This window comes from Oncorhynchus keta, chromosome 28, assembly GCF_023373465.1.
Source record: "Oncorhynchus keta strain PuntledgeMale-10-30-2019 chromosome 28, Oket_V2, whole genome shotgun sequence".
NCBI classification, from domain to species: Eukaryota; Metazoa; Chordata; class Actinopteri; order Salmoniformes; family Salmonidae; genus Oncorhynchus; species Oncorhynchus keta.
In genome coordinates this window covers 45997578-46024999 of record NC_068448.1, presented here as the reverse complement: position 1 = coordinate 46024999, position 27422 = coordinate 45997578, and the positions used below count along the sequence as shown (strand labels likewise).

At 44.4% G+C, this 27422-nt stretch overlaps 1 protein-coding gene across 1 annotated transcript in view; it reads left to right on the top strand.

Annotated features, from left to right (window-relative positions):
* Positions 1–27422, top strand: part of LOC118361134 (POU domain, class 6, transcription factor 2-like) — a 117652-nt gene that overhangs the window by 55789 nt on the left and 34441 nt on the right. Inside the window, exons 5-7 of the mRNA XM_035740894.2 lie at positions 118–461; positions 18708–18851; positions 26733–26942. Coding sequence (XP_035596787.1) covers positions 118–461; positions 18708–18851; positions 26733–26942 — 698 coding nt within the window. The remainder of the gene's footprint in view (positions 1–117; positions 462–18707; positions 18852–26732; positions 26943–27422) is intronic.

Below are 27422 nucleotides of genomic sequence, written 5' to 3'. Positions count from 1 at the left end.
TGAATGTCTTACAATAGCTTCTGAATGTATCTGACTAGTTTTAGACGGTGATGATGATAACAAGGGAGATGATATCAGGAGGTTGACACTCTGCTTCTGTTTCTCTTCCTTCTCCAGCTACCTCATCCCTGAACTCCCAGCTTCAGCACCTGCAGCAGCTCCAACAGATACAACAGCACCACCATCAGCAACAACAGCACCACCATCAGCAACAGCAACACCGCCATCAGCAGCATCAACACTCCCACAGCCACGCCCACAACCAGCTGTCATCGCGGGGTCGCATCTCCCCGCCCGGCCTTCAGCAGTCCTCTGTCTCGGTCCCCTCCCCTGGCTCCGCCTCCTCATCCACCACCTCCATGACTGGCTCTGGCCAACCGCCACAGTCTTCGCCCCTCCGGCAAAACCAATCGCCGGCCCGCAGCCTACCCTCGCCCGTCACCCCGCCCATGCCACTGCAGGTGAGCTCACTCTTACCCCCTCCTGTTAGTGTACGCCAATGGTTTAGTCACAAAATGATCTTTAACTTTGTTATCCAAGTTGGAAGAATAGTCGTTTACGTAGACCTTATTGCTTTTTGCTGCTGTTCCTTTGACACCCTCATACAAAACTTCAGCGAATGGGTGTGTTTTTCAATTGTCTTACTAGTGGTGATATGCTATAGTTGGGTGCGTTGTATAGAGACGGAGGCCAACCTCAAGATAGCACCATGCTGATGCCTACTTAATAGACCTGGTTTGTCCAGGTACTCTATTCTATACTTGATATGAAACAAAACCCAGTGTTTGACTCATGGCAGGCAGCTCTGCTGTCAGTGTGGGGAACATCAAATGTGCATCTCATCGACAAGGTCATCCTACAGTGAGAGGTTTCTTCAAAGCACACTAAACCCGAGTCTCGAGCCATCATGCATAACTTTTCCAACTGATCCATCTCGGATAGATAATGTTATCCATCCCAGCTCTCATCAACATTTATCAGTCCTTTTTTAGCTGAGCTGCCCTTCCCTTCCCTCATCCGACCTACTTTTCAGTCAGTTTGTCTGTCCATCAATCTTGGCCCCCTTCTGTCCATCTGACGATAATAACCTATTTTATATCCCTGTGGTTTCATTTCTGGTGGAGCCTGGCCAGATTCGCCTCCCTCTCCTCAGCCACATTCATCAGCGTCAGGCCCTTATTGTGTTGTGGCGCTGCGCCCTTCTTTAAGGCCGGGATGAGTACAGCCATTTGTTTCTCCCCTTGCACCCCTCTCCGGCCCTGTCATGGCCTAGTGAGACTCAGCAGGAAAAACAGACGCCCGCATTTAATGACCTCCAAAGGCTTGCTAGCTGCTGCCTGCCTCCCAGACCTAGATGCCAACCATATACTGTAGCCACAGTCCAGCAATGGCAATGAAGCCTGAGCGCTGACGGTAGATTGGGCTAGTGAAAGGCTGTGTATCCCAAATGGCACCCTATTCCCTTCATAGTGCACTACTTCTGACCAGGGCCCATAGGGCTGTATACCGTGTACCAGGGTATTTGGAAATAGCCACAGGATGGTTTTTCAATACCGTCAAAACCATTGAAACTATTTATTTGAAGCTTGTTTATACATTTTAATATTTGCAGATACTTTTAAAGTAAATACCTGCAGTCAACTTGTGCAATACCTGCAGTCAACTTGTCACATTATTTTACATTATGAAGCTTACCGTAGTTCTCCAGAACAGTTGAGCCAGTCACGTGTTTGTTTGTAAATATATATTGAAACTCAAGTGTGTTTTGTTGCTTCAATAGAGAGAACAGGGACATGCAACTATAGTTATCCTTCACAGAAAAGACATTAGTGCAACACCTTTGGCAGAAAATAGCTTAATTTTCATCAGATGACAACAGAAGTGCAACGCTATTTGGCGGGCAGCCACACTTGTAGGCTATATTACCTTATTTTTTTTAAAAACACTGCATGGCCATCATATTTCTGTTTATCATAGAAAGAATGTAGCCAGCTCCATTTCCTCATGTTTTTCATAAAGTTAATCTATCATTTTACTTGAGAACAGTAGGCTGGCTACACCTAGAAAAGTACCCGAGAAAAGTAGCTCCACATCAGTCAGAGAGCTGCCTGCTGATAGAATGCCCATTAGTGAATTCTCATCTGAGTGGAGAAATGCAACTGAAGCACAAAATGAGTCTGAAGCCGAGCAGAATTGGCAATAAGAAGCATTTTAGATCTGCATTTACAAAACGCAGCAAGATATTTCTTATGCGTTTTAGAATTCTGTGTTAACGCGACCCCCCGTGTTTGAGAAGTCAAAGCCCTTTGGATGAGTTATCTGTACAGCTGCCACCGCTCTCTTTTGATTTCCTTAAGTTTTCTTCTTCTCTTCTCCTTTCTCGGCCCATCTGCTCCCTAGAGTGGGGACACATGCTGCTCTAAAGCCAGTACTGTTCATTTGGACAATATCTCTCATTCACATCCGCTTGTAAATGTCAAAACTTAACAAAAATGACATATGTAGCTACCTACAGTATATGTGTATAACTTTGAGCTGGACTGAGTGTCTTTGTAATTATTTATTATTTATTTTGCGCTCGTTAGCATATTTAGTTAGCAGCCTCCATGGAAATTACAAATGAGTTTGTAATTCTGGTAATAGACGCTCAGTTGGCTTTTTTATTTATTTTATTAAATGTTGCCGCCCCCTTGTGTAATAAGCCGGTAATACCGTAAATCCCGGGATGAGAGAAGGATGGTATAACGATATGAAAATCTGGATACCGCCCAACCCTACTATATAGGAAATAAGGTGCTATTTGGGATGAATACACAGTACTGGTCCAATCAGACACGCCCAGCATAAGTGCCAAAGCCTAACAATAATGTTATTTTCTGGAGTAAATAAGTGTTCTAATGTTAGTACATTACAGTCAAGCAAAGCCCCCCATTTTCTTCTCTGAATATTTTAGTGTGTTTGAGGAATGTCTTAGAAAGCATGGGTTTTATAGAACTTCTTTGAAAGCAGAGCTACAGAGAGCAATCCCTGCCTCTGCCTGGCATAGTCACAATACATTCTAATGCTTTATTAAAATGATAAATCATAATTTATTAGTGCTGTTATGACATCTTTCACTAGTTTCCCCACAATCACACCCTGTTCTTAGCATGGATTGTATTAGATAAAGAAGCTGAGATCCTGATTATAATGACTGGGGATAGACAGATATATAGATAAATTGACCACCCTGGAGGGGAGCCGAAGAGGCCATCATTAAGATATTGCCTCGTCCAATGGTATTAAGGCTGATGTGAGAGGGAGGTAGGCAGGCTGGGTGTGAAATGTTTAATCTCTCTCTCTCTCTCTGCTGGGGTTGTCACTGAGGGCGTTGCTATGTCACCCGGTGAGGGTCCCTCCATGGACAGTTCTTGAGTGCATCCCAAATGGCACCCTATTCCCTGCATAGTGCACTACTTTGACCGGGTGCACTATGTAGTGCACTACGCAGGGAATAGGGTGCCAATTGGGAGACAACCCTTCTCTGCTGACAGCAGTCCTGCCCAGGTCTCGACACACTCAAGTCTGCGATATGATTTGGGGCCCTCCATCCATCTGCACCCTCCACCCTCAACACCCAGGTCAATGATTACATTTTCAGTTAAGAGTCACTGAGCATCAATTTGGTTAATCCATAGAGGCCTCCATCCGGGGAGAGTCCCCATCTGTAACCCCCTGAGTGTGTGTGGGTGTGTGTGGTGGTGCGTGGGTGGGTGTGTCTGTGTCTGTGTGTGTGCATGCATGCTACATTAAACCTTTCCTCTGAGAATTCTAAACCATAATTGGCCTTAGAGTACATTTTCATTACGTATTTTGCATTATTGCTTTGGCCATGTGGGACTAAAATACAAAAGTGTTGTATTGGGAATCTATACAGCCAAGGCATGCCATAATTAGTCCTCACATTAGGTTATAGGGCTCTTGTCGAAAGTAGTGCACTAAATAGGGAATAGGGTGCCATTTGGGATGTACAGATCACAGCCCTTTTATTGTTCACCTATTATTCACACACACAAGACCACTCAGCCATTCAACCCTTTGTTTTAAGAACCAGGGGGAGTGTCAGACAGACAAACAGTCATTAGGATGATATTACTCTCCTAATTGTCCCCCACTGGGAGATGATGCTCACGGTGAACCTTTTAGAATAGAATCAACGGTCCGAGCTCGTCTTTGCATGTCGAGAAACTAACATCCACTGGCTTCTAATATCAACATCGGAGTGGATGAAGAGAGACGATGCTGCTGTTTCACTGCTGCTCCCTCCATGTTTCAGTAGAGTAGCCTAACAGCCTAGGTTTACTGGCGGACTCTCCACAGTTGAACTTTGAGCACAACGAGAGGTTCACTCTCCCGTTCCTCGGTGCGTCTCCACCACAGCAGCCAGCCCTACTACACTACGACCTCCTGTCTCACACCCCACTCCAGCATGCTGAGTTCCAGGCGCTCGCAGAGGGGGCCTCCCTCCACAGTGATGGCAAATAGACGGGGAGGGAGATTATGAAATTTGCTTAAGTGTGTTAATGGCCTGATTGCTGGATCCGGGCTGGATTTGCTGGAAGTTGATTGAATAGAGGTGCAGGTTTTCTCCACGCCCAGCAGAGCTCAGGGATTTGACGGCGCTCGCCAAGCCTGTTACACCAGAATTGATCTTAATTAGATCTGAAAGACCTGCCACAGCAGAATGGTCGCGGCGATTAAAATGAAAAACAGGAGAAATTACTGATCAAATTAATCATAATGTCGGGCTACAGCTGTAGGTCTGGTGTAATTTGCCAGTCCACTGAGTTACATCGGCCCCCGGCAGGGAGAGGCAGAGGAGGGAGAGAGAGGCTGCTACATACTGATCCGTGGCAGTGGGAGGCTTAGGCCAGCCCGTCAACTCTCTCTAATTCCATTCGCTGAGCCCGGGCCCTCGTGACCCCTCTGCTCCATTCAGTGGAGCTAACACACTCACAGGCACACACACACAGACACAGGTTTGCTTGCACACACACACACACACACACACACACACACACACACACACACACACACACACACACACACACACACACACACACACACACACACACACACACACACACACACACACACACACACACACACACACACACACATACACACACACACACACACACACACATTCTACCATATGTTATCACTCTCTTCCGCTCTTTCTTTTCACATTCTATTCCTTTCATTTCTGTTTGATTTGTTTCTTTTTCTGAGTTCTCACATGTCCTTTCTCCACTTTCCTGTTCTTCTATAGAAACAAGAATGTAGAATGTCTCTTAAAGCAAACTGTCTGGTTGGTTAGGTACAATACTCAGTCTGCCTGAACCTTATCTGTTGTTTCTTGTGCGAGCGACATCTTCCAGAGGCTCATGAACAGTATCATTCGCCAGCCCTACAGTACCTCTTGTACTGGTCTGGGCTGTCCTGTCACATGCTGTGTGTGTGTGTGTGTGTGTGTGTGTGTGTGTGTGTGTGTGTGTGTATGTGTTCACTTATAGCCCTTAACCTTGGCGCAGTGTCTAGCGGTGTCTAGTTCTGTGGTTTCAGGGCTTACAGTATGTCCTGTCTCCATCCCTCTGTCAGCTTCCTGCCGTCTGCCTGGCCTCCCCCCTGCAGTCCTCAGCTTTCCTCTTCTCCGTCCCTGTCAGAGCTCCACACTGGGCCTGTCCACTCTATTCCATCCCTCCATCCCACAGACTCGCTGGGGTAATTACTGCCCAGAGCCCTGCTCTCTCTCTCTATCTCCCTCCTTCCTGTTCCAGCGCTCCACAATTTACCACCAAAACGTCTGCGGACATCTCTTTCTCTCCCTCTCTCTCCTTCCTTCTCTTCCCCAGTGCACCCCGACGTCACAGGACCGCGGGGCATCAGACCCACAAGTGCTGCAATTACCTGGGCCCTTTCTCTCTCCCCTATCCTTTTCTCGCTCTTTCTTCTTCCTCCTCTCTTCTCTCCCCTCCTCGCCCGACTCCCCTTCGGCTCCCTCAGTAGTCCCTGACAATCAAGCTTCATTAAGAGCCCTCTCGTGAAAACCCATCGTCACCAAGGTCAGGCCCTGCCCACCACAACAGGCTTTCAGGGGCCTGGGCTGTCTGCACTCTCTCCATCTCTTGCACTCCCTCCCTCCCTCCTTCCCCTCGGTCGGTCTCCAGCCCATCTCAACTGCTTTTGTCTCCAGCTGACGCCCCTTCAAAACACCCGTGTCACTGTCTGCCGCTGCAGCCGCACTTTTGCCTATGTCAACCACTGTTAGAATCAGCACCCTTAAATTTGTTTCATTCCTCTTTTTGTGTGTTTTGAATGGCTCTTGCATATCGATTTAATTGATTTTCCAGATCAGGTACTCGCCTGCTTAATTTACTCATGCAGCCCCGGATAATTCCACAGTGTATTACATGTAAATTAAGATGACATGCCCCTAGCATGCTAAATGTACAACATGATTTCCATGCCCAATAGTTCTTAGTGTGATAGTATCATATCTAACAGGACTCATGTAAAGTCTATGAAATTGTCCTTTACCACTCAGAAATACAGTGTTAGAGGTGAATTAAAAGACGTCATAGGTCTAATACAAACAGCACAGATATATGGTCATATCGCAGTAACTACTACTGAATTAAAATGCAGCATATTTTTCCATAAAGCACTGGATTCAACTCATTTGTTACTAGCGTGTTCTTTAAATTTAAAAAAAGTGTGTAAATGAGCAGCTGGGGATAGATGTCTTTTTTTATTTTATTTTACCTTTATTTAACCAGGCAAGTGAGTTAAGAACAAATTCTTATTTTCAATGACGGCCTAGGAACAGTGGGTTAACTGCCTGTTCAGGGGTAGAACGACAGATTTGTACCTTGTCAGCTCAGGGGTTTGAACTCGCAACCTTCCAGTTACTAGTCCAACGCTCTAACCACTAGGCTACCCTGCCACCCCGTCTTAAGTGTTGTGCCGTCACTGCTGTCTAGTGCTAGCAGCAGGGCCTTGTCGGTAGTCAGGCTCCTCAGCAGCTCAAGTTGGGAGGAGGTGGAGGGAGGGAGTTTCATTAATGCACAGGAGAGCTGGCTCTTAAGAAGGCAGAAAATGGCCTTACATAGCGACCTCAGCGCCACCACCACCATTTAGAAATACAAATGGGCACTGTGGACTGAAGCAGAAAATAAGACTGTTGTCCATCAATAGACAGCGGCACATTTCTCATATGAATATTTATACAGCAGCATAGGTGGAGGGAGATGAGGGAAACAGCATGACAGCCTTACTGCTTTTATTTACTTCAAATTAGAGGGATTAGGCCCGAAGGAAATCTTTAGACTCAGGACCAAATACATTTGAAGAAGTAAAAAATATATATATATATATTTACTATATTTTCTGAAAGAATAATACATTTTTCACTCTAGCCCATGGACAATTCCTGCACATTTTTTTTATTAGGTATGTAACAAGCAGGTATCCTTTATCAACTGCATTCTGTTGCTGTGTGGCTCTGCAGAGGCATACTCCCCTATTTACTACTTCCCGTCTGTGTTTTGGTGCTTCTTCTTCTTCCCCAGCCTTTCTCTCCCACTGGGCAGGCAGAGAGCTGGGGAGAAGAGAGGAGGTAACCAACTCAGCCTAGTAGTAAGACTTGGTTCCCCGATCCACCTGCACTCACACTGGGGGCGACACGCATTAGATGCCCACAGGGGAGCCTTGGGGTTGGGAAGCCAAGCCAAGGCTCACTTAACAGTGGATACGGAATAGGGTTTCTTAAATTATGAGGCTAGGCCGTGACATTGAGTTCCCCCCTCCTCTTCCTTCTCCTCCTCCTCCTCCTCCAGTGGGCTCCCAGACAGAAGCTGCTGTCTAAGTGCTCCACTCCACCGAGGAGGCCAGTCCCCCTGCGGGGCACGATTCTCCTGCCTGTAATTTCTGATGCCCATTAGTGACCACAAGGCAAACAGCCATTCTGCACAGCAGCACTGACCTGCACCGCAAAAAGCATCCTCTTTTAATGCAATGTTATTGCATTACTCTTATAGGCCAAGTCAAAAGTCCCCATTTCTGGTCAGTGCAAAATATGACCAGAAAGTGTGTTATTTGCATGTTATGTTAGGGTCACTCGATAGCTACACTCTAAATGCTGATACACCATTGGAATTAAGGCAATGGAAGTATAGGCTCCATCTTATATTCATCCATGTGGGGGGTTATCTTTGGCCTCATTTGATTAGCGGAGTGAAACTGATGTTGATGCTTCTGTGAATGGACCACAATACAAAACCAATAGATTTAGTTCACTTTAAGCAGCTTCTCAAAAAGCACGGCCCCGGGACTTAAACAAGCAGATTATCAATACACAAAGTCTGTAAATGTCATCAATTCATCCTCACCACTTAATGCTGATATAGCGTTGTGTGTGCGTGCGTGTGTGTGCACGTGTGTGTGTGTGTGTGTGCTTGCACATGTGTGTGTTGTGTGAGCGGTGGGGTTTATCGATCATGGGTGACTATGTCTCGGCCACAGTGGCCCTCTCTTGTGATTCATCTCTGGAGTCAATGACACATGACAGGCCTCGACCTCCGACCTCCCTCGTTTCTCTTCATTATAAGCCGTATTTTGGGACACCACAGTAAAGAGTAATCATTTACCTTTATTGTGTTTATAAGGCCGGAGCACGGATGACCCTTTCTATATTGAATTGAGGACATGGAAAGATCACCGGTCATTGATTAGGAGGATATTAAAGTAATTCAAATGCTATATTTATATGTCAAATAACAGCAATTTGAAAAGAGACGGCATTTCCCCTCAGGTCATGAAAAATTGTCAATATATTTAGTTTAGGTGATTGTTGTTCCTTAACCTTTTTAACATAAATTGTTAAACACACACCCAAAATAATTGAATCAATCTCTTGGGGTAGTTTCCTGGACACAGGTTAAACCTGGTCCTAGACTGAAAAGCACTTCCTATGAATAATCTCTATTGAGCCTGCTTTCTAATCTAGGACTATGCTTAATCTGTGTCTGAGAAACCAGCCCCTAATTCTATACCATGTGATACTCTAATGTTGTCATTCTGTGCATTTTTTCACCCGATGTTTCATTTTCCACTTACTACTGTAGTAAACTGAGAAGTAGCACAGACCAGGAATACAATGCATCCACTTCACACTCTCAGCCAGAGCAATACTCTCTCTGCTATTTTAGGAAACGTAGCTTGAGAAAAAGGGGCATGTTTCTCAACTTTACAACTGTATACAAACTGGACCAAATGTGTCACTTTGTAAAATCGCAATGGTCAGCTCTTTTCCACGAATGGTACTTCATCATATAGACAGTTGCCGTAAATTCAACACGTCCGGGAAAAAAAGCCAAATATTATGGATTATTAAGCAGAACGAAATGAGAATAAAAGGGATTTTTATAAAAGGTACCTTTTTTAGCCACACAGTCGGTGGCCCCTCTGACCACAGGAAATGTACTGTTCTGCTGATGGATGGATATAGAACCCAGTGTGAACTCTCAAGCCCCACAATTATCAACGAATGGGCGAGAACAGATTTCATGTAATGATTCAAGCCGCTGTTAATTTCACATGAGGCTAATGAGCGAGAGAATTGACGGCCACTGTCCTGCACTCAATCATCCCTTTATAGTTAGCCCGAACGTTTTCAGGACTCTGCTCTTCCTTCATTAGCATTTAGCCTCATTAAATTCATTAAATATAGCCATTCTCCCACCACTAAGGATGTCTATTTCCTGGAGTTAATGCATTTTATTTTATCAGCCCCCCACCCCTCCTCTGTTAACTAACTGTCAGACTGCTAGGCTATGATGACATCACCCCATTAGCACGCATCACTCCCACCCATCTCAGGCCCACTGCCATTAGAATGGTTACGGATGTTCTGGTGTTATACTGTCATGGCATTTTCTGTCCCTGATGTTCTTTTTGCCTTTCTGGCTTTCTCGTCCCTCATCGTCAATGTTCAATGTCCTTTCGAATGTTAATTTGGGACAATGGCCAATAAGTAGAGTGGCAACAGAGGTCCATCAGTGACGCAGACTGCGCTCTGAGGACCCAGAGTGGAGGAGCTGTGTGTGAGGCTGCCCCCAAGCCATTTCAGCCAACCCTGGGACTAGAGGTGTTTGGGAGGGCCTAATGGCCTTTTGATGTACAGTAGCGGATGTGAGGGCAAGGAGGAGCCAGGGAGGGAGCTGTTTGGGGAAGCTAGGACGAGCAGAGGACTGGCAAGGCACTGACAGGCAGAGAGCGTGTTTTCTCATGTCACAGCTGATTACATTCACTCAGGAGTGGGAAAAGAAGAGAGGGGTGGAGGGATGTGAGAGGTGGGCCCGAGAAAACAGGAGCGAGGGAGGGGAAATGTACAGTGTGTGTTTTTCCCTCTTGAGATAGACTCTCGTTGCTCTCATCCAGAAGCAAAAACTGTATTGATTGTACATTTTCCCTGTTTGGTTAACTTTTGCCACACTTTTGGCTGAGTGATAACGAGCATGACAGGAAGAATTAAGATGGATTGGCCGCTTTATCAGATGGGCTTCTTGCATCTGGCTACATTCAAGAGCATTACTTTGCCAGGCTTCCTTTCACTGCGATCATCCTCATTTTCACGTGAGGACCCTCTCAGGCAAGCTGAACTACATTATATTCCATCCTGGTCAGATATACTGTGCCCTTATGTACAGAATAATTTGTCCATTACACACGCTGTGTATGTAGGTCTACTAGAGAAAGTATTTTCATCCTACAGTAATTGTCTACTCTGAGCTAAATTCTCCCTGATTAAGCGCCTTCTAAGGAGCTGAGAGAATTATTATGGATGTTGTTCAAAGCTCATTGATAATGATAGAACACTATGTTTTCCTTTCCCAGTACATATGGCTGCAAAACAAACAAAATGGTGGTTTGTTAAATTATTGTGACTTTTGGGGGGGCGCTAGATATCAAAACGTTTGAGCGCTGCATGCATCAAGCCTATCGAAACTCCCCTGAGATGCTTCCCTTTTTGTTGTCTGACCTGGGTTGATACCCATTACCTCTGCTCTTCTCTGTTCCATTGTGTCTGCCGGAAAAGTGGTTCACTTTCAAACATGCACATAAGAAGAGCCAGCCCAGAATAAACTCCAGTTAGTTTGAGTCACACACATTTACGTTTCCAGGGGTCTGTTCACGCTCACAGAGACCATTTTTATCCTATTCCAGAGATTGCACGGGTTACTGCACCAGGTGACCCTCATGGTCAATGGGTTACTGCACCAGGTGACCCACATGGTCAACGGGTTACTGCACCAGGTAACCCTCATGGTCAACGGGTTACTGCACCAGGTGACCCTCATGGACAACGGGTTACTGCACCAGGTAACCCTCATGGTCAACGGGTTACGGCACCAGGTAACCCTCATGGACAACGGGTTACTGCACCAGGTAACCCTCATGGACAATGGGTTACTGCACCAGGTAACCCTCATGGTCAACGGGTTACTGCTCCAGGTAACCCTCATGGACAATGGGTTACTGCACCAGGTAACCCTCATGGACAATGGGTTACTGCACCAGGTAACCCTCATGGACAACGGGTTACTGCACCAGGTAACCCTCATGGACAACGGGTTACTGCACCAGGTAACCCTCATGGACAACGGGTTACTGCACCAGGTAACCCTCATGGTCAACGGGTTACTGCACCAGGTAACCCTCATGGTCAACGGGTTACTGCACCAGGTAACCCTCATGGTCAACGGGTTACTGCACCAGGTAACCCTCATGGACAACGGGTTACTGCACCAGGTAACCCTCATGGACAACGGGTTACTGCACCAGGTAACCCTCATGGTCAACGGGTTACTGCACCAGGTAACCCTCATGGTCAACGGGTTACTGCACCAGGTAACCCTCATGGTCAACGGGTTACTGCACCAGGTAACCCTCATGGACAACGGGTTACTGCACCAGGTGACCCTCATGGTCAACGGGCTACTGCACCAGGTAACCCTCATGGACAACGGGTTACTGCACCAGGTGACCCTCATGGTCAACGGGCTACTGCACCAGATAACCCTCATGGACAACGGGTTACTGCACCAGGTAACCCTCATGGTCAACGGGTTACTGCACCAGGTAACCCTCATGGACAACGGGTTACTGCACCAGGTAACCCTCATGGACAACGGGTTACTGCACCAGGTAACCCTCATGGACAACGGGTTACTGCACCAGGTAACCCTCGTGGTCAACGGGTTACTGCACCAGGTGACCCACATGATCAACGGGTTACTGCACCAGGTGACCCACATGATCAACGGGTTATTGCACCAGGTGACCCTCGTGGTCAACAGTAACTGTAACAGAGTTGACATGTACCGTCCTCATTTTACCCATTTACATTACATTACATTTAAGTCATTTAGCAGACGCTCTTATCCCGAGCGACTTACAAATTGGTGCATTCACCTTATGACATCCAGTGGAACAGCCACTTTACAATAGTGCATCTAAATCTTTTAGGGGGGGGGGGTGAGAAGGATTACTTATCCTATCCTAGGTATTCCTTAAAGAGGTGGGGTTTCAGGTGTCTCCGGAAGGTGGTGATTATACCCATAGTGCAAAATATGTATTTGTAACAATTTGGCTGCTTTATCAAATAATTATATCTATATTGAAGCAAGGACCTTCTTTTTGTACCAACTGACTCCACGGGCTGTACAGTATGTATTCAGTTAGGGTGATGAATAAGGCTTATGGAGAGTGATGGCAAGTAGATGTGACGAGAAACATCTGTGGCTTGTGGTCCTGTGATGATGACATACTGATGTTTCAATATAATAATATAACATTTGTCCTACAGTGTACCTGACTGGTGACTCCACAATATATATTCATCCAATTATTTGATGTCATTATCAGATTCCTGCGGCTCTTGGTTGTGGGTTATTGGGCACGATTCAGCCCTAGCAAACGGCTAGTGAGATCCATACCACTAAGACTCCATAACCACCCTATTGATGGGAGAATGAAAAGGCTGGAACACAATGGTTTATATGGCGGCCTTGTAAATAGGAAGATCACTGTTTATCTCCTGCAACACATGCAATCAACACAAATGCTGGGCCACGTCTGTCATTTTCTGCCTCCTATAGCGCTGTTGAGAGGAGGCACTGTGGCGGAAAATCACCTGTTTAGATGTCCAACACTGCTATCCCCCCTTCTTATGCCTAGTTCTCCCTCACGCCGCTACCCATATTACCCAATTCAAGACCCGAGGCTAGAGCCCAGTCGATTATCTCTTTTTTACCTGGATTTACCAGAATAATAGCCTCCGACTACCACCAACATATTCAGTTGGGCACGTATAGCTACACAAGGAAATAGCACTGAAGTATCAACACACGCACACACCGATACCATTATCTGTGTACTGATCCAGACCTCTCCAACTCCACATGAGGCCTGGCTCTGCTCCGCTCTGCTAGCTGTAGTGTAGACGCCCCTCTCTACTTCCTCCTTCTCTCCACTGTGCCTCAATCAGGCTAGCACATCACCCCGTGGTATTACCAAATACACATCATTAACCCAGTTAAATAAGGAAACCCCCTTTGTCAGACCAGCGCATCGCTTGACATAACCAAATCACCTAAGGGCATGATGTTTAAACGACCATGACCAAATCCCTCTCTGCCTCACCTGGACTCCACCATTGTATCACCTCTCACTCACACAAATCCTCTCCCCCTTAGCAGAGAGCAGAGAGAGAGGGGAGAGAGAGAGAGAGCGCGGCTCTGCTCAGAAATGAAGGGAGGATTATCTGTTAATGCAATCCCTTACTGACTGATATCACCAGCCGACCCTTCCTGCCACTTTCGCACCGATACATGTATTTATTTGAAGATTTGGCCCGGATAAGACCCTCTGAAATCCAGCACCGTGGTCATAAAGCAAGATGAGGGTGTCTGGCTGGCTCTCTCCACCCCCCCTCCCACCAGGACAGATATAGAGGCCAACCTGGCTCCTCATCACACTCATCCTTTATTTCTGTCTAAAATGGCACTATGTGAACATATTGCATCACGGGCGAGAAATGTATATTTCAATGTCACTATTAACATAATAGCAGGCTAAACCCATATTGTCATAGTGACACTACAAGCTTTGTCATAGAGAAGAGTTTAAACAGTCTGTCCACACACTACCATTTTGTCTAGATACCAATCCCACTCCAAATACTTTTTGGCATGAAGGAATCTTGCCATTCCATGGGCTAGCCAGGTTTTTATTTTGTTATTGTTTTTCTTTCTCCTGATTCCATGAGATGTCAAAGTAAACAAACTATTGCTATCTCTACTCACATCAACTTCAATATGATCTAAAATGAACAAGATACGTTTAGAAGGTTAGAAGTCGGTATATCATCGCAAAAAAAAATGTCTATTTAAAATGACACGAGTCCTTTAAAGGCATCCATTTCACGGGAGAGTGACGTGTTTTCAAAACAATTACTGTATGACAAGTAATGAAATACGTGCTTCCTCTTCTGTTCTGTTTCGCTGGCCTTTACAATAATACAAGCCTCCCCTTACGGAAAAAACACATGATTTCACATGCAGAAACTCACATGATTTAACATGTACAATGTCAACATTTTGCACGTGTAAAATGTCATTTCACATGAAATTTGACATGTAAAATCATGTGGTTTTGAAACACCACATATGATGATACTTCACATGAAATTTCACAGGTGATGCCCTGCAAACAGAAACTCTGTGTTTTCAACGTACATATTTAAAATACATGATTACAGTGTGTATGTTTATTTATACAGTAATTATTACTCAATCCCTCACCTGGGATTTGAACACGGCATTGCAATCTTCACTACGCAACCATGTCTGTGTCAATAACTGATTTCACCTGTATTCCTGCACTTTGGAAAAACAATTTTATTTATCATAGGGGATTCAGTAGTATCATTAAATATGAATAATATGACCCACCAACATTGGACATTAAATAAGTCAATGAAATCAATGACAGAATAATCCGATGAATTGGTAACTAAAAGAGCAATGCAGATGGCACTCTTTTGCTAAGTACAGCGATGTAAATCAAATCAAATGTTATTTGCCACACACACATGGTTAGCAGATGTTAATGCGAGTGTAGCGAAATGCTTGTGCTTCTAGTTCCGACAATGCAGTAATGACCAACGAGTAATCTAACCTAATAATTCCAAAACTACTACCTTATACACACAAGTCTAAAGGGTTAAAGAATATGTACATAAAGATATATGAATGAGTGATGGTACAGAACGGCATAGGCAAGATGCAGTAGATGGTATCGAGTACAGTATATACATTTGAGATGAGTAATGTAGGGTATGTAAACAAAGTGGCAAAGTTTACAGTGGCTAGTGATACATGTATTACATAAAGATGTGGCGCAGCAGATATATCAGCAGACCCCAAATACAGAGATTGAGAGTTCAAATCCCAGTTGGGGTCATCTTGAAAAGTCAGCACTAAATGATCGTGTCAAACGTAACTATATTGATTGAAGATGTTTACACTATTTTAGCTGAACAGCGTACCACCTACCTTAAAACCCCATAGAATTTATTTTACTTCCCTTTTCACATGTTGAGCTGTCAAAAGAGACACGAGGTCAGTTGTTCACATGTATTACATTTAGAGTTCACGTGTTAGCACCATCTTTTCTCATGTGAGGAGTATAACATGTGTTGATGTTCACGAAATGTGCAGATTCACGTGCGAAAAACATTTACATGTGAAAGTAGAATTAGCATTTCAGTTTCATGGTATGTATCACTTGTTGAAATTTCACATCCCCATGTTGTCACATTTATTTCACGAGGTGATGCTTCCACACGGGCTCAGTGTTTTCACATATGTAGTTTCATGTTTCCGCATGTTGCTTTCAAATGTTGCCACATGTTAACACATTAACGTCAGTGCTACAATGTGATCACGCGAAAAGTGTGATTTTTTTTCACAAGGGTCTCTTGGAACAAGAGCATGGAAAAACAAATACAATTGTCAAAAGTTAGTGCTTATGTTTGATCATTTTGAGACAATGATATATGTCAATTAGCCAATGACGAGTAAAAGCTTGAATGAGATTCTCAAATGCACTTCACCCTTGTGAAGGGTGAATTTCTTCTTAACGTTTAAGACTGCAGTTGGTCAGAAAGACGAACGCGGGTTGGGCATTTAAAGAAACTGGATGACTTTCAGACTAGGGGACCCAATATCAATCATGGCCAGTTTGAGGCCACCAACATGAAATATGATTTCATAAGAAAAATGCAGTGTCATTCTTTAATGTGCTTAACCTTTACTGTCAATGAAAAAGTATTGATCGTTCCGTGGCATTTTTTCATCATTTGATTTCAGAAGGCGTAATAATATAGTGGTTGGGGTACCATAAAAGATGAATGGCAACTGAATGGTCTCAGCTTAACAAAGCTCAGGTCCCCACAGAATGGTTTAGCCGGTGGGCCGAAGCACCATATCTGCTTTAGTTTTCAAGATAATCGATCCTTGGTGAGGTGGAGCATTTTTTTTTCTTCTTCATATAAGCTACATTTCTTTTTTCTAAACACATTTCCGTTTGTTGGCCATCTCTATTCTCGATTTTTATTTATTTTTATAATTATTTTTAAGTTCGCTAGCTGGTCAAACAAATGCTGCCAAGTACTATAACAGTAAACCAATCAAAACCTGGGTACCATCTCTGCTAATTGCGTCTGCCAATCATGTTCTCTGTTACAAAAGAAGTAAACACAGCTGATGCCAGCTCAAGGTGGAAGGAGAGAGGGGGAGCCCGGGAGTCGGAAATGGCGGCGAGTAGTGTGGAAATGGAGGAAATTGAGGAAAAGTTGGTAAAGCAACAGCTGTGCTGGAATGCGAACAATATGGGTGTCAGTTCTGGGTGGGAGGATGAGGGTCAAGGACTGGAATGGTCGCTAGTGGAAAGTCATAGGAAGAAGAGAGATCATGATACAGAAAGCAGTGGAGCGTTTAGTAAAGAAAACATAAAGAGGGCCAAGGTAGGAAGCAAGAGTAATGATGTGTTTGAGTGGGAAGTGGTGATGGTGTTTGATGAGACCACATGGCCTCACTTACACCCTATCCAACTAACTAATGCCATGGAGAAAGAGGTAGGTGAAGTGAAATTAGCTCGGTACATTGGAAAAAGGTAGATTGTTAATATTTTGTGGTAGACAGGCTCAACATGAGAAGATTCTGAAAATAAAAACGCTTAATGGGAAGAAGATTAAGCCATGTCCCTGGTGCTTATGCTATTTTCCCCAGTGTATTGATCTCTGTGTTTCCTGTCTCTCTGTGCCAGTTCGTCTTGTATGTTTCCAAGTCAACCAGCCTTTTTGCCGTTCTCCGGCTTTTTGCATTCTCCTTTTTCTAGTCCTCCCGGTTTTGACCCTTGCCTGTTTCTGGACATTGTACCATTCTGCCTGCCTTGACCACGAGCCTATCTGCCACTCTGTACCTCCTGGACTCTGATCTGGTTTTGACCTTTTTGCCTGTCCACGACCATTCTCTTACCTAACCCTTCGGATTAATAAACATTGTAAGACTCCAACCATCTACCTCCTGTGTTTGCATCTGGGTCTCGCCTCGTGCCTTGATACAGAAGTATATGAAGATATTGCGCATCCACTACACATTGAAGTGATCTATCCCATATTGGTATCCCATATTGGTTTTTACATGGTTATCCTTTTGTCTATGCATTCTCTATGTGCTATAAGGATGTTCAATTGTTTCACCAGGCCTCAATTGTTTGAACATTAGCCCCCTCATAACATTATTGCCCACCAGCACAAGCCAGTCACAGCTTAAAGAAGTGTTTCTATTATTTCTCTATTCTGTTGAGTAATTGGACAGTCTCCTCTGTCGGCCTGCGCTTCGATCTACTTACTCAACCTAATAAGGCTCTGCTCTGCTGCACTACAACCAAATCAGCAGTGCATTTTCAGGCCGTAATAAGTGGCTAGCTGGATTTATATGGGTAATCTCATGCTCCTTCTTGGCTGGAGCTCCACAGGCTCTGCCCACACGGAGACCTCCTCTACAACCGCTTGGCCAGTCCACCAGTTCCAGATGAGTCCATTATAGCCGGGGTAAAGACGGTCATTTTTTAACCCTCGAGGTGAGCGGTGTGGTGGCGGGGTAGTTCAGAGTGGGAGGTGTTGAAGTGGTGGTGCATGGCCACCGTGGCTCCTTCTATTGTTAGAGCTAGATGGTCTGGGGCTGCCTGGCCCCTGTAGAGATGGTGCTGGACTCTGGGGGCCACAGGAAGCACTTAGACTGGTAAAATTGCCACTTATTCACCAGCCCACCCCAAGCTTTCATCTGGGCCCTGGAGCACACACCTCTAGGGCCTGGATGATGGACTACTGTACATATAGACATCACAGTACAACTGTCGTTAGGAACAAAGCATTGGCACTCTATTTTCTCAAGCTACTTCACTTTCTTCAGCCTGTACTCGCTCTCCCATGTATGTGTATGCTAACATTTCAAGAATACCAATAAACCTTATTTGCTACTGATCAAACAGCATAATTTATTATATTTGACCTCTAATGGTGGATTGTGTACCTTCAGTTGAACCCTCTGGCCAGCCAGGCAGCGGTGGCGGCGGCTGCAGCAGCTATGGGCTCCATCGCCGGGTCCCAGGTCTTTGGCAACGCCCTCTCCAACCTGCAAGCTGGAGTCACGGGTCAGCTGGTCACCAATGCACAAGGACAGGTGAGTGTCCACTCATAATACCACTTATAACACAAAAAGTGATGTATATCAGGTTTCAACTTTTCATAGGACATGTCTAGAATGAAAACCTAGTGGAAGATCACGTCCCACAATGGTGATTACTGTTACAGTACATTTCCATGCTGTTCAGTGCTACAATAAACTCTTTTCGCTAATTAAATACATGCAAACAGAACTCCAAAGACTGGATGGCCTCAATATTCCATTTTCTTATGTAGCAATGTTGTTTGGGGGGGTTATTTATTTATTTATCAGCCCCGTGGCAGACATACTGTCATATGTTAAGCTTTTTGGCAATAAACAAAGCCCTTCTTCCTCTTATCCGCATGTGCCGGTCACCGTAAAATGCTGACCGTGTCATATTTACAGGGTGGCTGCAGAATTGTTCCATCAGTAGCCAGTGGCTTGAACGATGACGCTTGTCAGAGTGAGGCCCTATCTAATGAATCATCTTATTGCAGGTGCACACAGCACATATTCAAGAAAGATCATATGGACAATGTGCCCTTTCACGCCAGCCAGTTATTTACCTTAACCCCCGTTTCATCCCTCTCTCGGTGCACTCCTCGCTATCCTGTTGATCGCTAACTTAAAACCACTGCCTGATGAATGCCTTAGACGCTGGCTCTCATAGTTGTATGTTAAGACAGACCGTATTCCATGTTTGTTGTGTAGGAAGGGAGTTTTTCTCGATATGCTCATGACTAAGCGATGCACATATTGCAGGCTACTTATAATTGTGTCAAAAATGTGTTTCTCAAGAGTGTATATGTTCTTCTTCTGATAAGCTGTAGACCACACTATCTACCTAGCTGTCTACATACCACCACAGTCCAAAGCTGGCACAAAGACCGCACTCAATGAGCTGTATTCCGCCATAAACAAACAGGAAAATGTTCATCCAGAGGCGGCACTCCTAGTGGCTGGGGACTTTAATGTAGGGAAATTTAAATCAGTTTTACATAATCTCTATCATCATGTTAAATGTGCAACCAGAGGGGAAAAAAACTCTAGACCACCTTTACTCCACACACAGAGACCCATACAAAGCTCTCCCTCACCCTCCATTTGGCAAATCTAACCATAATTCTATGCTCCTGATTCCTGCTTACAAGCAAATATTAAAGCACCAGTGACTCGGTCTATAAAAAGATGGTAATGAAGCAGATGCTATGCTACAGGACTGTTTTGCTAGCACAGTCTGGAATATGTTCCGGGATTCTTTAGATGGCATTATGGAGTACACCACATCAGTCAATGGCTTCATCAATAAGTGCATCGATGACGTCCTCCCCACAGTGACTGTAAGTACATACCACAACCAGAAGCCATGGATTACAGGCAACATCCGCACTGAGCTAAAGGGTAGAGATGCCGCTTTCAAGGAGCGGGACTCTAACCCGGAAGCTTCTAAGAAATCCCGCTATGCCCTCCAACGAACCATCAAACAGGCAAAGCTTTAATACAGAACTAAGATCGAATCGTACTACACCGGCTCCAACGCTCGTCGGATGCGGCAGGGCTTGCAAACTATTACAGACTACAAAGGGAAGCACAGTCAAGTACTGCCCAGTGACGTCTGTAGCCATGAAGTGCTTTGAAAGGCTGGTCATGGCTCACATCAACACCATTATCCCAGAAACCCTAGACCCACTCCCTTTGAATACCGCCCCAACAGATCCACAGATGATGCCATCTCTATTGCACTCCACATTGCCCTTTCCCACCTGGACAAGAGGAACACCCATGTGAGAATGCTATTCATAGACAACAGCTGAGTGTTCAACACCATCGTGCCCTCAAAGCTTATCACTAAGCTAAGGACCCCGGGACTAAACACCTCCCTCTGCAACTGGACCCTGGACTTCCTGGACTGCCTTTTCTTTGCAATTCTGCCTAGAATGCTAGCATCCAGGAGTCGCCTCTTCACTGTTGACGTTGAGACTGGTGTTTTGCGGGTACTATTTAATAATGAAGCTGCCAGTTGAGGACTGCTCAAACTAGACACTAATGTACTTGTCCTCTTGCTCAGTTGTGCACCGGGGCCTCCCACTCCTCTTTCTATTCTGGTCAGAGCCAGTTTGCACTGTTCTGTGAAGGGAGTATGTAACGATGTGTGGTGAGAGTTGAGAAGCAAGCACAGGGAGTGAGTGTTTGAAGAAAATAAATGGACCATAATACAAAACAAGAAACACTAACAGCACACTGACATTAATCAGAAACAAGGAAGGAACAAAAGGGAGTGACATATATAGGGAAGGTAATCTGGGAAGTGATTGGAGTCCAGGTGAGTCTGATGACACGCAGGTGCGCATAACGCTGTTGACAGGTGTGCGCCATAATGAGTAGCCTGGTGACCTAGGGGCCGAAGAGGGAGCATACGTGACAGAGTAGTACACAGCGTTGTACGAGATCTTAATTTTCTTGGTAATTTCTCGCATGGAATAGCCTTCATTACTCAGAACAAGAATAGACTAATTGAGTTTTCAAAAGAAAGTTCTTTGTTTCTGACCATTTTGAGCCTGTAATTGAACCCACAAATGCAGATGCACCAGATACTCAACTAGTCTAAAGAAGGACAGTTTTATTGCTTCTTTAAATCATAACAACAGTTTTCAGCTGTGCCAACATAATTGAAAAAGGGTTTATAATGATAATTTATTCTTTTAAAATGAGTGATGGTTGCTGACCAATGAGTGATGGTTGCTGATAATGGGCCTCTGTACACCTATGTAGATATTCAATAAAAAAGTCAGCCGTTTCCAGTTACCATAGTCATTCACAACATTAACAATGTTTACACTGTATTTCTGATCAATTTGATGTTATTTCAATGGACACAAAATGTGTTTTTCTTTAAAAAACAAGGACATTTCTAAGTGACCCCAAACTTTTGAACAATAGTGTACACATTACCTCAATTACCTCGACTAACCGGTGCCCCCGCACATTGACTCTGTACCGGTAGCCCCTGTATTTAGCCTCGCTATTGTTATTTTACTGCTGCTCTTTAATTATTTGTTACTTTTATTTTGTACTTTTTTAGGTATTTTTCTTAAAACTGCACTGTTGATTAAGGGCTTGTAGTAAGTAAGCATTTCACTGGAAGGTCGCATGTGACAAATAAAATGTGATTTGATTTCTATGCGTTTGCCCACGTGTAGTGTATACTGTAAACAGCATGCGTGAGTGATGCTAAACACGGCTAATGAGAAAGTATAGGTTTCCCTGGTCTGGAAATGCTCAGAGCGCCGGGGACAGATCGCCATGGAGATGGATTTGATGGGATGCTCTGTGCTTTTGTAATGTCACGGCGACTGACACTGGCTGACATAATAAGGTCACGGAGACGGTCAAAGCCCTGGGCGACAGTCCTTTGCTCCTACACCTTATTATTCAGAGCATTATTCAGTCTGAGCACTCTGAAACATGCACTACACTACTACTACTAACCCAGGATCCCCCCACCACACACGCACACACAAATGTGCGTACACATGCACACATAACCTCTAATGTTTCCAGTATCAGAGGGGTAATGCATGCCTGCAACTTGACTGGAGGACCAACAAAACAGCGCCTCAGAAGCTGAATGCCTACCATAAAAGCAGCACTTGTGTCAGTCTGTAGAATCCCAAACAGACTTTGGCGTTTGTTTTGCTGGAAGATCGACAGAGGAACTACAATCCCTCCAAAATGTGTGTGCTTGTTGAATATTGTGCTGTGGTTTAGCTAGGTTAGGCAGCAGTCGTTTTGCTAGGTTATGCAGCATTGTTACTGTGCTAAAAGCACAAGGATTTTGAACGAGGTATCTGAAAGAAAATACCTGCCCTGCCTTCATTTGGAGTCCTTTCTTCTCCTATATGTCTTTTAATCTGAATGAAGTATTTGACTTTTGAAGAGAGGATAACACAGTAAGTGACCCTGTCATTAATGCCCAGTCGATTTCTTCCTCTTAGCTTATTGTAGTAGGTTTGGATTTGATCATGTGGCTTTAACATGTGTCCACCTGATTACATTTGTCAATCTTTTTTCACTTTCCAAGGCTAGTCGACGAAGCCACTCTTCAGTCCCATCTGTTTGAATACGGCTGTGACAAAATAGTAGGAATTAATTTGATGTCAATACACAGATTGCCTTGGGAAAGCATTACACCATTTTACTTTAGTTTCCTCAGTATCTAATACAACGATTAAGGTCAAATATATTTTAAAAAATATCTTGAAATAAGATGCATTTATTGTATTAAGCCATGTTTAGGTTTAAATAAGCTAAATGATCTGCCAATGATGTTAGATAATTTATCTTGGTACATAAAAACAGTGAATTATCACTCAATATAAGATATTTAGGCTTGCTTAGATTTCACTTTTTGCAGTGCACAGAGTGAATATTGTATTTACTGAATTGTTGTGGACATACACTGTATTTCCAGTTTACGATAGCATAAATACTGTAGTAAAAAACTGTAGTATGCAGTATACTATAATAATTACTGCAGTGTTTTTGCGTACTGTAGTATTTACTGCAGTGTTTTTGCAGGCATTACTGTAGTATTTACTACAGTGTTTTTTATTTTTCTATCTTGGATATAGCAGTGGGATCCTTCTCTTTGAGGAAACCTACTGGGCATAATACTCAAAGAGCAAATTTTCCATAACCTGTAGGTAGGTAGGACTGAGGTCTGAACGAATAACCTGTAGAGAACAAAATATATGGTCTACACTTGGTATGCAGGCTTCTCCCTTCTGGGTGGCACAAAATGGGATATAGGGGAGGGGGATAGGCAGGGTATTTGCAAAAGAAATACTGTAGTATAATATAATATACTAATTACTATAGTGTTTTTGCAGACTGTAGTGTTTTTTGCGTAAATTACTGTAGTATTTACTGTAGTGTTTTTGCGGTCTGAGGTATACTGTAGTATTTACTATAGTTTTCTACAGTATACTACAAAATTCTATAGTAAGTACTACACATGATCGAGGGATACTACAGTGTGTAAAATGTGACTAAATAATGATATAGTAAGTACTATAGTATTCTATTGTAAACTGTAGTATTTTTTTCATGTGGGATGGGTGCCTGGTGCCTGGTCTTTGTGCTTCCTGGTGAAACCCCCATGAGCCTGGGCTGTTGGGCCCATCCATCCTCTTCACTGAGCTTTGATAAAGACCAGAGCCCACAGGACTGACTGCTGTTACTAATGCACACAATGCCAGGCAGGAACACACATGCTCTGTTAACCTGCACGGGCACAACCACAGACGGACTCCGCTGAAATACAAAATACAAATCAGTCCTCAGTGGTAGAGGAAACATATTCTGACATTGTCATTTTAACTTTTGAACCCCTGTTTTCACTTAACAGCGGGGCAAATACACGGCAGGTAAATAATACTTCAGGTGTCTGTATATTTTGTAATACGGTAGAATATTCACACTGTGTTAGGACCACAGTCAAAATGGCTTTACATCTGACTTTGTGATCTTATAAAGCAATTCACATTCCTTATCAAAGTGTTATGCTTGATGTCTTTGAGCTGTAATGAGGTAAGTCAGGACTTCCAAACGTTTCCCAACCCGGGTCTCTATTCCAACATGGTTCTCTATTCCCAGCACGGAGATAGCAGGAAGGGAAAATGGCCAGAGATATTGTCTGGCCACCATGGCTAACACCACAGATTGCCCTGGCCTGGCTGGATAGATGAGACAGCATTTCTGTGGAAACAAGAGAAGAGCAGGATAATCTTAATGAGTTCTGCTGAGAGAAGGGAGAGAGAGAGAGAGAGAGGGGGGGATGCGGGTCCTGACCGTTCCTGACACGCCACACTATCACAAGTGGAAAACAAATACATGAGGAGGAAAAAGACAAAGAGAGGAAAGGTAAACATGAAGGATGCTGGTTGGACAAAGCTGACAATACTATTGTTTGTTAGAAGGTGCCACAACCTATGTGACTCTGTGTGTATAAAATGTCATAACTGGTTGTAGTCTGCCACCGAAGCATGTATTCTCCATTGACCTCTCCGTGAATCTACAGGTTTCCATCAGAACTTACATGTTTTACATAATCAGTGTCACAATCAACTGCCTTGAGAAATGCCATCTGAGCACTGCCATAGATCATCCAAGAGGTCTGAGGGAGAGAAGGAGATGTGGCGGTAGCGGTGCATCCGGGGCAAGAGCTAAACTGTCAGTTCCCTGCCCGTGCTATTACGCTAATCTCTTGTAGAATAACCACTTAATCCAACGAGGATGAATAATTGAGTGGAACAAGTCCTCCGCCACGGAGGCACGCGAAGCCAGATGTCGAGAGACATGAGCGTCAGGCGGCGCAATAAAATATGCTAAGTGGCAAGAGAGGAGAGCATTACAAGGGGAATCGGCGGCGGCGACACAGAGCCCGGAGAGAGAGAGAAATTATCTGTCGCTTAACATGAAGCAACGTAAGCAAATGAGCCGTGGAGGGGATGAATTACAGATTGCCGGCCTACCTTTCTACCACTGATCCTTCCCCATTATGTCAAACAAGGAGGAGGGAGGGAGGGGGATAAAGCAGAGAGAGGCATGGCAGGGAGAATCAGATTAGCACTGGAAGCAGTAGTGAGATGCTGGACTACAGTATGGGGGGGACCTGATTACATTTAGCTGTGAAATTATATATAGTGGCAGGTGCACGTGTAATAATTTTTATGTCTGACCTACAGTATATATGATTATTTTGGTGATTTGTACATAATGCTTGAAGTAGGCAGCATGAGCTACCAAAACATTCATTGTGCTTGTGTCCATTTATTTTGGTAAAAATGTTTTGCCTTTGTTTTTTTACTATAACAAAATACAACAATGCTAGCCCACATCTTCCAGCCAGGTCCAAATGACAAGTTTGGTCAAATAATTGCAAGCCCGACCATGTTCACTCTCCTCTGGCATAATTAGGCTGCGTGCTGTGGTCCTGTCAGTGGAGAGAACAGGCAGAGAGACTGAAACTCTGAAGCTGTCTGTCCAGGACCAGTCCACAGATTACATTAACCTTCATCATTGTGAAGAGGCGCTAAGTCCCCCCCTAAAGCGCTACTCTTGGCCACACTCTGGCAGCTCTGAGAGCTAAAATGCTGCGGTGACACTCTGCCGCCCCCTTTGATCTGCACTTCCTGATTACAGCCATGGAGGAGAGAAGAGGAGAGCTGGGGATGAGAGGAGGAGAGGAGGGGATGAAGTACCCCAGGGACCCTGGGAGCTGAATTGGACATTTGGGCTGTGTGTGTGTGTTGGTGTGCATGCAAGCGCACTTGTGTGTGTGTGTGTGTTGAAGGGGAAGGGGGGGGGGGGTCTCTCAGTATTAGCAACCCCCCATAACAGAAACCGACAAATACACATATACACACATGAATCTTACACACACGCCCCTCTCCTGGCCTGGTGATGGATAATACAGGCGGTGGTCTGCACCAGCACACACACAGGTACTCAGAGCTGACCTTTGCAGTGTGCTCCCAGCAGTGGGCTCTGCCTTCACTTGGTTTGGCCTATAAAACCTCCTCTATGACAGATGATCAGATAATCTGCCTGTGAGTTCCCTCACACACATGAACTCAACCATCAAGTGCTTGGGCTTTGATACTGCCATTCCAAACGTTTGTGTGTCCACTGACATACACATATTGTCATACGCAATGCATAAGTATTTAATGTGGGAGTTCATATAGAATCTGAAAGGCGCTCTATACTTCTGTGCAGTAGATCAACAGTTGTACAACAGTTGTAACGATAATTGCCTTCCTACCCTTATCTATGTACTGTAGATCAATGGAATGACCCATCTGATTTCTTCTCCTCTCACCCCTCCTTTTTCAGATAATTGGAACGATCCCACTGATGCCCAACTCTGGGGGGCCCTCGAGCCAATCAGGGGGCGGAAACCCTGCGCTGCAGGTCCAGCCAATTACACCTCAGCTTCTGACCAACAACCAGGGCCAGATCATCGCCACGGTGATTGGCAATCAGATCCTGCCTGTCATCAACACCCAGGGAATCACGCTGTCACCAATCAAGCCTGGACAGCAGGTAACCACACACATGTACTGTATAGTGCACACACACATGCACAGACACAAACACACACACACGAGTCACATCACATACAAGACACATGACGATATATTCCTACTCACAGAAAATGCCAATTGAGTACATTCGAAGACCACTCGTGAGAAACAATACTAGTCAAGTCTGATGTTTTTTCAGCTATCAAGTCTTCTCATCTTCTGTCTAAACACAAATTGAGAAGATTTCCTTCTCATAAACATAACCCCCAACCGTAGCATTTCATTGCTCCCAGTGTTTGGAAGTGGTTGCTTTCGATTAAACCAGTCTCTTGACTAGGGCAGTAAAGATTACAGAAGTGTGACAGAAAGAAAGAGTGATATATCAAAATTTGTCAGGCCTTTGAAAATATACTATTTTCTTAGGAGCTAATAAGCAGCACGATGGTGCATCCACACAAAGGTGCGCGTTTGTGTGTGTGTAAAGCACCTGTCAGGGAAC